This window comes from Kryptolebias marmoratus, linkage group LG2 (assembly GCF_001649575.2).
Source record: "Kryptolebias marmoratus isolate JLee-2015 linkage group LG2, ASM164957v2, whole genome shotgun sequence".
In the NCBI taxonomy this organism is placed as follows: domain Eukaryota; kingdom Metazoa; phylum Chordata; class Actinopteri; order Cyprinodontiformes; family Rivulidae; genus Kryptolebias; species Kryptolebias marmoratus.
This window is the reverse complement of record NC_051431.1, coordinates 5,093,551-5,108,851: the sequence shown is the minus strand read 5'-3', so window position 1 is coordinate 5,108,851 and position 15,301 is coordinate 5,093,551. Positions and strand designations below refer to the sequence as shown.

Here is a 15,301-nt window from a genome sequence, read left to right as displayed (position 1 = left end):
TTAGTTTCTAAGATAATGATATACTAACAAAAAACATGGGAGAATTGGAAGCTTTTTGGTACTTTTTCTTCTTTTTTTGTGTTCTTGACATCTCCTTGTTGTGTGCAACCTCTTTGAAGCTCCGATCACCTGCAGGAAACTTGCTTGTTTCTCCAAATTGTGGAGAAAAAACAAACAAAAACCCGTCTTTCTGGTCTCCTCCAGCAGGGGGCGCCATTAACCGTGTCGGCGTTTCATCTCCTCCCTCCCTGTTTTCCAGGAGTCTGCTGCAGGTTGAATCCTCTTCATTTCCACTCAAACTGCCCGCGTCCCTCCTTCTTCTCCATCCTCCGCTGACTGTGGAGCTCCTCTGCGGCGGATTAGCTGAATCCAGCCGGTAAGGATTTCCGTTTCCCTCTGCAGACACACAGCGGGGATTGTTTTCTGTCTCCGTCTCCATCTCCATCTCAGCTCAGCAGCACTTCATCATTAGGATTTATCGACTCTGCTGCTGCTGCATCTGCCCTGTGAGGCTGCAGAGGAGCCTGTTTTGTAATAACGGTGTTATCTTTAAGTCATTATCTTATAATGTTATTATTATTATTATTCCCGGGAGAGCCAGTTGCATAATGAAGCTGTAACTGAGAGCATCCTCTGAAGGTGCAAGAGCACCTCAGTGTGTGAAGTCAGCCTTTCAAATTATTTCCCATGCATTCATTTAAAATGCTTCTTCTGTAAAGAATGATGATTTTTTTTTTTTTAGTAAATGAACATAAAATGAAGGAACTGCTGTGAATTAAAGTGCAGTGACAGGCTTCAGCTGGAGTGTTTTGACTTTGATCAGATGTCACACTGAGGATCTGAGGACCAGAGAGCAGCATCCACAGCCACTGAGGCCTCACTGATGCAGCCCTGCCAGCTCAGTCACTTTATTTAAAGGTACTCATTGCAAAGTCTGGACGACCAGATCAAAAACTTGGAAAGTAGGAAACAAAATATTTTTCTCCGGAAGCCAAATACCACTGTTGTTTACCTACAGAAACAGCCAAAGTGACTGAAAATAGGTCAAACGTTATACTTATCGGACATATTCGTTTACAGACTGTAGCCAGCCTAATGTAGGTCAGTCACCTGACTCAAGCTCCCACGTGGTTTTTGGCAGTGCTGTGTTTACATTGAGTGAGTACCCGCATTTCAGAATTGCTTTCAGTTTATCTGGAAAAACTACTCTTTCAAACTGCACCATTTGATATCGTCAGGATAACCTTTTAATGTTTGATTTAATAAGTCTTTGACATTAAATGCATTTATTTAAAAACAGAGACAGATAAATTTGTTGGTAGCCCCACAGTTCACTGAAACAATGCTTTGTTTCTCTTAAAAAGTGATTCAGTTAAACGTAAATGTATATCTGCATGTCTTCCGCATGAGATAGAGTAAACAACATGACAACAGAGTGAACAGAATGGTTGGTACCAACGGTGCTTTAATGTTTCACAGCCTCCATTCAGCCTGTTTAAAGGGAACAAACCTACCACTGGGCGGTTTAGTTTGGTTGTGTGGTTGTGTACACCACAGGTGAGAGCTGTCTGAGGTCAGAGCTCCATGTTAAAGATAAAGGCTGCAAGATCAGCTCCAAGCAGCTTCATGTTCCTCTGACCACAGCTGACAGTATTATTAAAAAGTATAAGGTTCATGGGACTGTAGTCAACCTTCCTGGATGTGGGTGCAAGGAAATGCAACCCCAGGTTGATCAGACAGATAGTGTAGATTGTAGGAAAAGAGCCAAGGAAACCATCTAAAACCACTCAAGATAAATTCGAAGGTCAAGGTACGTCCCTTTCTGATCACACCATCTGTCACATTCTGAATCAGAATGGAAGCAGATCCAGGAGGCTCCACTACCAGCCGAAAAACACTAAAAAGCCAGACAGGAGCCACCAAACGGCATGTTGACAAACCCCAAAGTTTCTGGGACGGATGAGATTAAACTGGAGGTTGTTGTCATCAGTTCTGTGTGTGTGTGTGTGTGTGTGTTTTCTTTCTTTTTGATTATTCTTGAAGGGTACCAAAAAATGATCCACGTCTGTACACTTACATTCTGTATTCTTCTGCACACACACTTGTGTTTGTTGCATCTTTAAGAACTCAGTAAGATCTGTGAGATTTGTCAGGTTACACAAAGAAGCCACTGAAGCATTAAATATTGGAGGGAGACTGGTGCCTCCATTTTCATTCAATATTTCATGAGAATTTTAAATGAACTATCCAGTAGCTTGGTACAGTGATGGTCTTGATCTGTGTTCTGCTTCAGACCAGCAGATCGTTTCAAAGAGAGCAGAACCTGCATGTGAGGACACACTGGTTTTATGAGGAGACCTAATGAAAGCTCAGTCTGTTAATCAGGTGACAGGATGAGTCGCTGAGGGATGGGGGGATGGGAGAAGGATGTTTATGGGACGAGCAGAAATTTCCTAATTATCCCCTGTGTTTGTGTGATAATTATTATTTTTTGCCTGAGGTGCATGAGGAGCGCTGGTGCAGCAGGGAAAAGAAGGCAGACATTCAGTTACTGGATGGAAACAAAAAGAGTTATGGAAGTGGCTTAAGCTGGTGTAGGGATGAAGCTGTGCATCCGTACGTTTGCTCATGTTCTGCACTTCACTGAAAATATGATGTGTACTTTAGTTGAATCTTTTTATTTTTGTGCCACTTTTTATTATCTTCTACTCCAGAGCACCTCAGAGAAAAATACTGTCCTTTTACTTTACTTTGTTCCTTTGACAGTTTAAGGTTTCTTCTCTTGGGATCTGAAGAATGTATAAGATTTAATGTTTAGTGACAAAGAAATCTAGTGAGCAGTTTTTATAAGTTTAGTTGAACAGATTTGTCAACCTAACGTGTTGTTAATTTGGTTTCAAGAGGTCTATTGACAACATGTTTTAAATAGTTTATAAATCAAAAAGTCAGTTGTTTAAAGTTAAAATAGGTTAATTCAGTTTTTAAATAAAAAACTAGGGTTTGTTGTGGGAATGCATATCGCCCACCGGCTTTCATGCCAGAGTTTTAGACTAACATCATCTTATGTTGAGAAATGACTGATCTGTAGGCAGTTTGGTGAAACCTTGAAAGTAACTTTGGGATATTTTGAGACATTACGCTCAGCGTATGTGCTGAGAATGACTCTCAGCTACTACAGCACCAGATTTATGGTCAATATTTTGAAAATTGATTGAGTTGTAGGTATTCTTCTAGTCTTACCAAGGAGTAATAATTATATAAATATGTAAACAAATCTAAATACTTGGTTCTTCACTGCATGTTTGATTGACTTTTATTTCATCCACCATCATAAGAAACCATCAAGTTATGAAACGCCCTTAATGAGGAGGTGAGTTTCACAGAACTAAGAGTGACAGGTGGAATATACTGGAAGGCCTTTTAGGTTGTTTGAAGCAAACAGTGTTTTAAAATACTTTGGATCGTTTCCATTGAGGCAGTTTGTTCCTCACTTATTTTCTTCTCTAAACTACTTCTGATACTAGATAGATTACATTTTTTCAAACTTAATAACCAGTGAATCCTATCCATCATGTCACCACTGAGCTGAGAAATACTGCTGCCCTGCTCTGTGGTTTGACTCGGCGCTGAATTGATTTGGAGCTAAAATTTAATTTAAGGGAAAAGGAAACAATCAGCTGCAGCAGAAACAAGCCCGTTACCAGGCGGGGGCTCATTTCTTTAAAATGATCTCTTGTCAGGCGTCTCTGGTTGTCTCGTTACTCCAGGAGAGTTTCAGACTTTATGATGTGTGAAGAACATTCACGTCAAGTGGCTGCAAACAGGCTGGCTGGAGCATCCAAACATCCCGAAGAAAATCGCAGAGAAAACGAGAAAAATGCAGTGTGAATGCTGAAATTTGGAGAAGAAGCTAAAACTAAATTGTTAAATTTAAAATGAAAAAGGTAAAATAACCAAAAGTGTAGCTAAAAACTTAAACTTGCAAAACCTTAGCTAAGGTAGAAAACAACAGCTACAAACTTAAAATAGCAAAACTATCTAAATATAGCAAAATGGTAGCTAGAAATGCCAGAATAGTAGCTAAAAGTAGCATAAGAAGACAGAAATAGAGCAAATGTGCTGAAGCTGACTTTAAGGAAAAAAACTATTTTGTAGGAAATGAAGAGATCTTAGTGTATTTCTAAAGTAATTTTTAGTTTAACTAAAGTAAAGTTAAATACTTTGAAAAGTATAAAAGGTACAAAAAACTAGTGTCATATCACACTGTTCCCTGTCGAGTCAAACATTTGGATACATGGGTGGTAAAACAGCACAAAGTCTGTGGAATAGAGTCCAAAAATCTCACAGAAGAAACTATAACCAGGAAAACAATCCCAAAACTCAAAAAAGCAACACAGAGGTCATCTCATCTCTGAATTTCTACATTCTTATCAAAGACGGGTTCCAGACAAGGTTGTTCTTCAGGCAAAACGCAGGAACATAAAGGCGCCGAGTATCTTTCTGACCCTGACTGTGACGACAAGCCTTCAGGCGATTTGGGATCTTACTGTGAAACTTATCAAGTGCAAGATGTTGACGAGGTCACAAACTCTTTTAGACACACAAGTCAGTCAGTTTTAAAGTTATTGAGCTAAAGTTTGATGTGGTAGTAAATAAGTGTCATTCCTAATACATACTCTCAGCGCTGACAGTTCTTGCTGTATCGTTTGAGCAGGTAATATGCATTTCTTCAATGCATGTTAGGTTTTTAATTAGCTTTAGGACAGACAGAAACCTGCTGGAGTGTTTTTTAAAAACAGCATCAATGAATCAAACATTTGATGCCAGCAATAAAAACGGCTAATAATGGCCATTTCATAAAATAAATCAGGGTTTATTCTATTTATATTTATATTTATATAAGAATTTATTTGCTTGAACCATTATCTAAGAAGATCAGAAACGAGTTTATGTTTTCTGCACGGTGAAACCTGACAGGAATTCGTGGGTGAGGCAGGTGTAAAGGGATCTGATTTATCCGTCTTTCTGCTGCAGAGCACCTGCTGACACAGCATTTACTCTGTCTGCACCACACACACACACACACACACACACATTTAGACACTCTCTGTATATTCTGTTTAGTTTATACAAGTTAAACATGAAAACTCAGCACGCTTGTCGCAGGTAGAGATTCCTCTCCTCTTTCCAGGCGTGCATCAAATAATATTCAAATGGGAAATGAGAAGCTGTTTCCGGCGGTGGAAGTGAATTTATTAGGACACAAATGAAGAACAAATGCATGAACTGGAGCGATAGTCAGCCAGTTTTTATGCCTACTGGCTGGTGAATCTAACAAAGACCTTTTTGAAGCTCTGTTCCAGATTTTGCTTAACTTTAGTTCCTTTAAACCTCCATGGTTTTCTGTTTTGTAGAGAAAATAACTGCACTAATGAAGCATGTCAGTTGGAGATTTTACTTTTAAATTTCTAGTTAGAATTTTGATGCTAAAGGAACTTGTCGATCAGAACTTAATGGGTGCAAAGCTGTGGTGAGGAGAGAATTAATACACGTGTGGATTTATGAGAAAGCCTGAGATAAGAGGGCTTTTTGTTGAAGAATCATCTCAGTAAATCTTCTGCAGACATCAATTTTTTTGTTCTTTGGCTAAAAAGATGAAAAGAAATGGCTGTAAAAGCCTGCTGCTGGTTTAGACCAACAATGACACCACCTGAGCTACAGATTATATCAGAACAAGTGAACTGCTCTTGATCATGTGGCCATTATTACACTTAACTACTGGAGTTAATCACATTTGCTGCCATGTGCTCAGACCGAAAATTTATTTTGACATTTTCTAACAAACTTTACCTGTTTATTTACCATACAAAAGAACTGCTTTACTTTGGTGATGAAAAATTAATGTTGAATTGTTTCGTTAGACTGGACTAATGAGACACACCCACCTAATGAAACATTAATTTTTCATCACCTGGTCCAAAAACATGGAAGCTATTGAGAAAAAAAAACCCATAAATCTTTAATAAAAAAAATAATAAAATAAAATAAAAATGAAAAAAGTGCTTTAAAATCAGATAAAACTAGGTGAGTCTAAAAAAGCAATTCAACATTAACTCTTGGTCAGAAGTTCACACGACATGGAGGTTATTTAATTTTTGTTTCTCAAGTGTCATTGGTTCAGTAATATGTTGATGGTCTCTAAGTGAAGAAGAGAGACACGGAGGTGGGCTGACCAAAACCTCACTGAGCACAGAGTGAAACGGCAGCGAGACGCCACTGAATCCAATATCCAACCTGGAGTCCCCCTGCTGGTCTGGTCTGGTCTGTTTTGTGGAGTGAGTTTGGTGTTTTCAGGGTTTTTGGTATTTGCAGTATATTTTCCTTTGCAATCTATTTGCTGGTTGTACGTTTTTGTTCCTGTCTGTTTTGTGTGATTGCAGTATTTTACTTTTGCAGCCATTTTATGTTGCATTTGTTTTTCTGTTTTTCTGTGTTTTACAGTTGCCATCATTCATGTGTTTATAGCACGTTTCACCATTTGCTGCACGTTTTCACCTGCCGGCCACTGTACATAGCAAACTGAGTTGCTCAGCCTCAAGCAATTACACAAGTGGATAGATGTGATGGAGTCGTAGCACGCACAAACAACTGAGCAGCCTTTACTGGTAGACATGATCTTATGAGATAAAAGCAGTTCAGATTGGTTTTGTTGGTTTTAGACACTCTCCTGATATTAGCCTCAAACACTACTAAACAATGAAACTGGGTTTAACACAAGAGCCACTTCTTCTTGCATCATCATCACTCTATTCTTTTAAGAAAAAGACAATGAGATAAAACTAATTTGGTTTTCTTCAGATAACAAGATAGTTAACTCATGGACTTCATAATAAAAAAAAAGACTTTAAAGCAACCCTGACCCGGTTGAAACCACATTTTGATGGGGTTTCTAGCTGCGAAACCCCATCAAAATAATAATAACAGCTACAGTCTTTGCCAGCTTCTTTGATTGTGGAACCTCAACTGTAGCCACAGCTTCTACCAGGGAAGAGAGGAAACCACAGACAGGGATTTTCTGATATGTGATTCTAACTGCAGCGTCTGGTTGACACAGCTGTCTTTGCAGTTTCAGCGTGACTGTGCTGTTGTTATTATGGCTGTGACATTATTATGGCTGTGTTTTTGATGGTTGTCATATTAAATGTACAGTGGTGATGTTGCTGGCTGATTGATGTACTGATGCTGCCTGTGGAAGAAGCACCATAGGTTCAAAGAAATCTTTGGCTGGTTTATGGACAAAAGCTCCTAAGACCATTTTTAGCAGCAGATAGATTTCAGACCATAAACATCACACAACCACAACTTCAGCAGCACAAAGAGCTGAGCAGCTGCAGCTGTGCTCACAGGCACAACAGGATACTGGTTTTGGCCAATTACACTTGTTTTTGTAGTGTTTGCACAAGAACTATCTGCATGTCATAGGTTGACCAAACCAACACACCAACAGTTCAGGATCAGTGGGATCTTAAAAAGTTAAGAGGATGGAGCAAAACAAAAAGTCTGGAGAAATATTGCAAAGTCAAGTTAATAATTTGTCAATGTAGCACTAAAGGAATAAAGAATTTTGCTTTGATGCTTTGGGAGCTCTAGGGGCTTGCATGTTTTCATCCTACACGTACATATTTTTTACGATTTCTGTTTTGCCAAATTTCTCATTTCAGAGGTCCAGGCAGCTTTCGGTTTGAATATCCTCAGAGGATGACCATTAAACTTCTTTATTAAAAAGCAAATGCAAAATAAGTCATCAAATATGAACATCAAAAACATGAGTGGTACTCAGCTAGTCAGAGGTGGCCTCTTGTCTTTGTAATTACATGTAGATGCTAAGAATGTGGCCTTTTTCAAAGCGAATAGATCCTTTAATAGACCTAACAGCCACCTGTTCTGCACCTCAGTATGAATTCATTATGCTTCGATCACTCTCCTCTGAACAGACGACAACACAATGCTCCTTTTCACGTCAGACAGTGATGAGCTGTTGCCTGCGCATCTTGTGGGAGGTTGTGTCTTTGTTGCTTTAACTGAAGTGTTCAGAGGTGAGCAGCGCTCAAGAAAACTGCTGGGGATTGCACAAAAAACAGCTGAATGAACAGAATGCATAAGTTGTCTGACTGGTGTTTAAACAGAAAGAAATAAAGATAACGATAACCTGACATTTTCTGTAAAACAAGATATCAATGTATTTCTAAGGAAATTTTTATTTAAGCATAAATTTTACTATAACCAATAGTTACAACACACTATTCCTGATTGAGCTAAATATTTTGATATATTCATTCACACAAACAGGATACAGATATATGATATCTAATCAGAATATGTCTCACAAATGCACCATAACATTCTTTTAGTTTACTAAGTCCTCGGCCTCACTGCATCAGGCAAATTTAAGGTTAGTAAGTCACTGATTGTTTTTTTTTTTCTGAATTCATTTTTTTAAACTCTATTAATATAATTTTCACAAGAAATTTTAAAAAATAGGCAGGACAGAAAAGATACTGACACTTTTCTTTATGGAGTCATGCTGCTGGAGAGTTTGTGCTCTTAAGTCCTGAAGAAATGTAAGAAACTAACAGCATTTAATCTATTGACCCACAGATATGGTCATCTTACTGGGTTTTATCTCCAGTACAATGTTGATTTTTATTTATTTTTTGGTAATGAGTGTTTTATTTGTTTTTTTTTTTTCTTGCTGTTTCTACAGGTTAGCAACACCAGATCTTTTGGAATCCTCCAAATTCACCATGATCTTTGACATTCTGAGTCCTGGAATACTGGCAAAAACATGTCAGTTTATTCGATTCCTGTCCATCTAAGACTCATTATTGAGTGGAGCTGAGTTTTCATAACGGCTGCCATGGATGGCTGATTTCAAACTGCTCTTGAAGGTGCCATAAACCGAAAGCTGTTTCCATAATGTGTGATCGAGCAGAGCCTCTTGGAGATGGGGAGCTGAGGAATAACAACCAGAGGGGTGGTAAACTGGGTACTGGTGATGCAAATGCAAATGATGTTCAGACAAAAGACGGCAGGAGAACTGAAGATATTGGCTCTCTGTCTGGGTTAATGACTGAGACAGCAGAGGAAGATAAGGTCATCATTTGGGGTACCGACTCTCAGTGTGATGATCCCGAGCTGGCTGAGTTTGAGATGCTGGAGTGTCAGGAGCTGGAAGCTTATCTGGTCGAGGAAGGAGAGGACTTTGTTGGGCTTGCAGAGCGGAAGGAAGTTCAAGAGCAGCTTTCATCATGCAGTAAAGCCACAGCAGGAGAGATAGCAGATGATTCAAGCCAAGAAGGGTCAAAGTCCATTCTGCATGTTGGTGGTGAGCAGGAATCAACTGCATCTCACATCTCTGAGGGTAAACAGGTGTCCAGAACTGAGCTCAGTTCTGAAACTGATGTCTTTGTAACCTGTCCGTCCACCATTTTAAGCGCTGCCACCACAACTCAAACGACAGACTCCTGGCACATTGCTTCTGGTTCTCACTCAGCCATCTCAGAGGACCTGACCCTGGCTTCCCAAATCTGCAGCACCGACTCCGAGAGAGTCAAGACCTCTCAAGGAGCCGATGAGCCCTCTTTCCTTGCTAAAAAAAACACATTGCACCAGCAAGATCTGGACATGAATTTGAATTCAGTGCCTCAATCAGAGGATGTTGTTTCACAGACGCAGCTGAACAATGGAGTTTTATGCAAGGATGTAAGTGATGAGCACAAAAAGAACAAAAACCAGAAGAATCCAGCAGAGAACGCCATTTCTGATTGTACTTTTAAAGCTTTGTCCTCCACAACAAAGTCACATGAAGAAGGCAACATGAAACTGGATAAAAGCACACAGGCTGACGAAACCCCTGATTTGATCAGGCCAGTCCAAACAGGTGCAAAAGGGACTCAGTCAGCAAGTGAATACAAAGCCATAAGAAAACAAGGCTCTTTTGATAACACTCTAAAGAAGCAAAACTCTTTTGACAAGAACTTTAAGAAGCAGCCTTCATTTGACAATACTTTAAAGAAGCAGCTCTCTTTTGATAATTCTTTAAAAAAGCAGGCCTCCTCTGAAAACATGGTCACCTCCCAGTCTTCATCTCTGGAGACGAGGAAGCCGTGGGGAAGCCCAGTTCGAACAGCAACTACTGCATCCCCTAAAACTACCTCCTGCTCACCCAAAAGACAACCATCTGCTTCTCCAGCCAAAGCCCAGAGCACAAGGTCACTGAGTTTTGAGCGCAGTGACTCTTCTCTTAGAAGTCAAAATATCAAGCCTCCAAATAAAACAAGCATAAACAGTGGAATTCCCAAACCAATCATGCCACAACAGAGAGAGGTCGAACCACCCCAGAAACCCAAAAATGTCAGACCAAAAATAATTACGTACGTTCGGAAGAACATGCAAGCAAAACCACAAGATGCCCAACAGGAAGCCTCTACAACACCACCACGGCTGTCTTCTTACTCCAGCCTGCCAGCTCACAAAGACTCCAAAAGTGTTCCTCAATCTAAATCCACACCAGTGCTCAGCTGCTCCAATCTGCTGTTGGACAAATATCGACAGGAGATGCAGAAAGCAGGGTGTTATCCTCCAGGAACTGCTGTGAGTGGGGCCAAACCTCCGAGCAGCACTTTTCCCCAAAGGCTGAATGGAAAATCTGAGAGCTTCCATGAGGAAATGTCAAAGAAATACCTGCAAGAGGTGAGAGGTGAACTCTGGATTTGATTTACTCACAGGGCATGGCATAAATGGCATAAATCTGCAAAAGGTTTAATCTATTAATCAATTATTACTCTCTATTTTTTTATTACTAACATTAGCAAATGTGACCATGTCTGACTATCTGTTTTGTCCCTTATTAGCACGTTTCCCAAGAAGCTGGAGGCATCTACCGTTCACCCAGAGCACTTAGGCCTCAGCTGGGGTTGGGGGCCATCACCAGGCAGCCTGCAGCCAAGACAAGGGTTCAGCAAAGTGGTCAAAAGTCAGCTGCAGCTCCATGCCAGTCTACTCAGGCAGCCAGAGTGTCCACTACAGGCTACCAAGATCAGGCAGGTGAGATAATCTGCCCCGTCCAGGCAAATTATTCATACAGGGTTCAACTGTCCCTCTGAGCATCCTTTAAATATCATTTTTTCCAAGCTGTCAAGCTGCAGAGGAGCTTCTTCACTCTTTTGAATGATTTACTACACATTATTCATGTCATGCTCAGAGCTAAATTTAGCTTGTAGCACCCTGAGTCTTTGAAGTTCACAGCTTTTGATATCAGAGTTCTACCAACTTGCACAGCACATGTGAATTTTCAGGTGTTGATCTACTCATCCTATGTGTTCCTTTGAATATGTGCATTTTTGTTGCTGAATTAAGGTAGTTTTACATTTAATTGGTGTGTAAAACTGGCATGAAAGCCTTTAAGTAAACATCTCTGTGGTGTGATATTTATGTAAATAAATTGCTTAGTCTTTCTTCATAAATCTAAGAGTAAATCATATATATATTCTCATTTCAGTGTAAAACAAATTAGTCTTTGTTGATTACTCTGCAGGCGTGACAGAATTAAAAAAAAACAGTACTACATTTCAAAATCAGTTTCATTTAATCTTTTTTCTTGCTGTATTTCTAAGGCAGTGTTGCATTTTTTGTTTTGTTTTGTTTTTGTCAAGGTCTCAATGAGCAGAAGTGGTCCAGTCCAGAAACCACTCCCAAAAGCCTCCTGCTGAAATCAGGCCAGTCCGGTCTACGTCCACCAGGTTTCTCCAGCCTTCCAGCTGCTCGTCTGGCTGCCCTGGGCGTCATCCGGTGCTCCAGCGTCTCGTCTGTTTCCAGCAACCAGTCCAGTGACAGCAGCAGCAGCGATCCCTGCCGACCCGCTCACTGTGAGTTGCACCACTGGTAATTAATGTTAAATCTAATCAAAAACCATAAGGTGTCAGGCAGTGTGTTTGATTACAGGAATATTCCACATTCATGTTTAATGCCATCTGTAACTCTACTTGTTTTGCCTGTTATCTCTGTCTTCAGTTACTGTAATACTAAGGGAACCTTGTCTTCACTCATTTGTTGTTGTTTTTGTTGCTTAATTTAGAATTCACTTCATTTTTGGCAGCAAAAGGCCTCATTCTAATTAAGCTTCAGTGGTAAAATGGGTGTCTATTCAATAGTAAAATGTTTGGAAGTAGCTCAGACAGAAGATAAATGACTGGCAGCTTTCACAGCAGTGTTTCCCTTCAGGCTGTTGGCTCAGGAGGGCTGCACCATTAGTAGCAGCCATATGTATATCAAATACAGCCACATTCAACAGGGATTTACTCCAAAAATATGTAACATCCTCTCAGAGAAGAGGATGCCATCATAAACATCAGGCGTCAGGTGGCATATGGAATTCATCTGTCCAGTCAGCTTGGGAAGAGCTTGTTATTATTAAACTGTATGCTCAGTATATTCAGTTGTGCTGCAGGCTGCTGTAATGGAAAGATGGACAATTTAAATTCTGTGTAGTTAGGGCTGCTGTAGATCACTGAGTTGCACTCAGAGTATGACAATAAAAAAGGCCAAAGTGCAGATGTTTAGTCATAATGCACAAGGTTATGTTTGGTGAAAAATAAGCACAACATATTGGTATAAACACCTCATACCAGCTGTCAAACACAATACTAGTTGTTGATGATTTGGGTCTAGTATTCAGTCATTGAACAGTTTAACTTTGGCCCATGTTGGATCACGCAGCAGGAAAATAATCCCAAACTAAAAAGAATATCTGGAAGGGGATCTAGATTCCAAAATGTCTCAATCAAATTCCAAATCTCAGCTTAATTAAAGGGCTAAAGTAGGACCAAACCACAGATTTGTAAAAATTAATGCCTGCAAACAAAGTCTCTAAAATTTCAATGCAGCATAAAGTGATGATGTAAAGAAAAGGCTGCTTCACAAACATCCTCTTATTTGAGCAGCTGATAAGGTCACATAAAAGACAATCCAGTTTATTGTAGCTACAGGTGGATTATTACCAGGATTAAATCATACATCTGGTAATAAAATGAAAGCAACACGAAAAGTACATATGAATTTTATTTAAATTAAGAAAACTCCTCAGCTAAGTCGCAAAATGTTTTCAACGAACAGAAAAGAAGTCCTGTCGCTTCAGAATTTACATCGTCATTCACAACCAAAAGCGTTCTCTCCATCTTCTTCCTGCTAAAGAGAATACTTATTGTAGGGGTTGGATTTATCCACACACATGCAGAAAAATCCAAGCACACACTCAGCCTGCAGCTCCTCTGTTAGCAGCTCCTCTGCTCGGCCTGTCTCTGTTTCTGCTGACTCTCCCAGGTGACTTCAGACTGCTGCAGCAAGAAAACTTACTGCATTCCCTCTCAAAATGACACACAAAACATGTGCATTTCAGATTGTGTTATACAGCTGTCATGTCTGCACTTAGAATCACTTAAATGTGATACCTCATTGGAGATATTCCTGCTTCAGTTTTAGTTGTGACTCCAGCCTCTGTGAGCCACTATCCTGTTCATTCTCAGGTCACAGTAATGCTGTTATAATTCAAGGACACAAGCTTTTTTTTTTTTGAAGTGTTATATTACCTGCAGAATGTGCAGCCTGTGTCAGCACCACCATTGATTGAGAAGCTGAATATTTTATAAGTAATTCAGTCTGTCTGGTTTGTGACTCTTCACTTACTACTCTGACAGAGAGTGGATGCATGGATGGATGGATGGATGGATGGATGGATGGATGGATGGATGGATGGATGGATGGATGGATGGATGTTATTTGTAGAATTTCTTGAAATGGTTTTAATTTTAAGTTTAAAATAAAAATATATTTTTACTTTTTCTTTTGGTGTGAAATCCCATTTAAAGATGAATGGTAGTATTTCACAGATTAACTTCCTGCACAATGCAGCACTGAGATGTAAACCAGTGCACATTAGAGCCCTTTTCTTATATATTCCAACAAATCTAAAATACTTCACATGTCAAAAATAATTTGATATTCAAACATGGTATTAGTTCAGCATCAGATCCAGTCATAAGTCCCTAATTCTTCCTGCTGAGAGCAGCAACATACAGGATATTTAACTATTAGACCAAGAGTCCCTGCCTTCTCTTATTGTTGGGAGTTGAAGCCAGCAGGACTTTATGGGAGCTGCCATGTTGTATTTTAGGAACCAGAGTCCACTCACTCCAGATGTGGAGCTTTAAGCTCAATCTACTCCGACCCCCAACACCGCAGTGTTTTATCACAAAACTGCTCCCCACTCGGTTCAGCCCCACATCTCTTTAAGTTTGTGTTTACAATTATTACATCAGAGTTCAATGTTTTTCTGTCTTTTAACCACATGATTCCTGTGATTGTGTGTGTGAATATGTGCTAACATGCTTGGGGGTAGGGAAAATGTTGTGTAAAACATAAATAAAAACAGGATATGATGATTTGCAAATCCTTTTCAATCTTTATTCAATTGAATACACTACAAAGACAGTATATTTAATGTTCAAACAGATAAACGTTCCTTTAGTTTCTTCAGCAAAGTCATTCAGAAATCAACATTCATGCTGCATTTTTGCAGGAAATGCAACTTCCCTAGTTTTCAAAACCACTGAAAAATATGGTAAAGTTGTTGTTAAAAAAAAAAAAAAAAACAATTGAAGAAAGGTTGGCCTCTGATCAAGGTTTTTATTTTAGTCTCTTGAGAAAATGAGTTGAATCCCCTGAGTTCAAAAGTGACATCGCTTTAATGAGAAGTTAGAAGGTCATGTGTCATCAAGCACATTTAAAAAACAGTTGTCATTGGCCAAAGTGCTGCACACAAAACAATAAATAGTTCAAAGACAATACTAAACATGAGACCATAAATTCAAACAAAACTAAAAAAATTATAAATGTAAGACATAAAAAAACCCAATAAAATCATGCACAAATGGCATCTCCGATATTCTAATAAAAGCCAGTGAGTACAAATATGTTTTAGGATGAGACTTAAAAACACCAAGAGTTCAAGCTTGTCTGGTATGAAGAAAAAAGACCTGATCACCTCTGTGGACCAGCGTGGACCCCAGGACAACTAAAGACCTGATCACCTCTGTGGACCAGCCTGGACCCCAGGACAACTAAAGACCTGATCACCTCTGTGGACCAGCCTGGACCCCAGGACAACTAAAGAACTGATCACCTCTGTGGACCAGCCTGGACCTCAGAACAACTAAAGACCTGATCACCTCTGTTGACCAGCCTG

General features: G+C 39.6%; 1 protein-coding gene across 3 annotated transcripts in view; it reads left to right on the top strand.

Moving 5' to 3' along the window:
* Positions 1-264: 264 nt before the first annotated feature.
* mtus2b (microtubule associated tumor suppressor candidate 2b) overlaps positions 265-15,301 on the top strand; it is a 42,542-nt gene continuing 27,505 nt past the window's right edge. For 2 of the 3 annotated variants that reach the window (XM_037981792.1, XM_037981789.1), the window contains exons 1-4: positions 265-376; positions 8,765-10,752; positions 10,914-11,106; positions 11,715-11,927. In XM_037981792.1, the coding sequence (XP_037837720.1) occupies positions 8,977-10,752; positions 10,914-11,106; positions 11,715-11,927 (2,182 nt within the window). In that variant the 5' untranslated portion in view covers positions 265-376; positions 8,765-8,976. Of the gene's footprint in view, positions 377-8,764; positions 10,753-10,913; positions 11,107-11,714; positions 11,944-15,301 lie in introns of all 3 variants that reach the window. The other variant, XM_017416370.2, reaches the window with a different exon arrangement.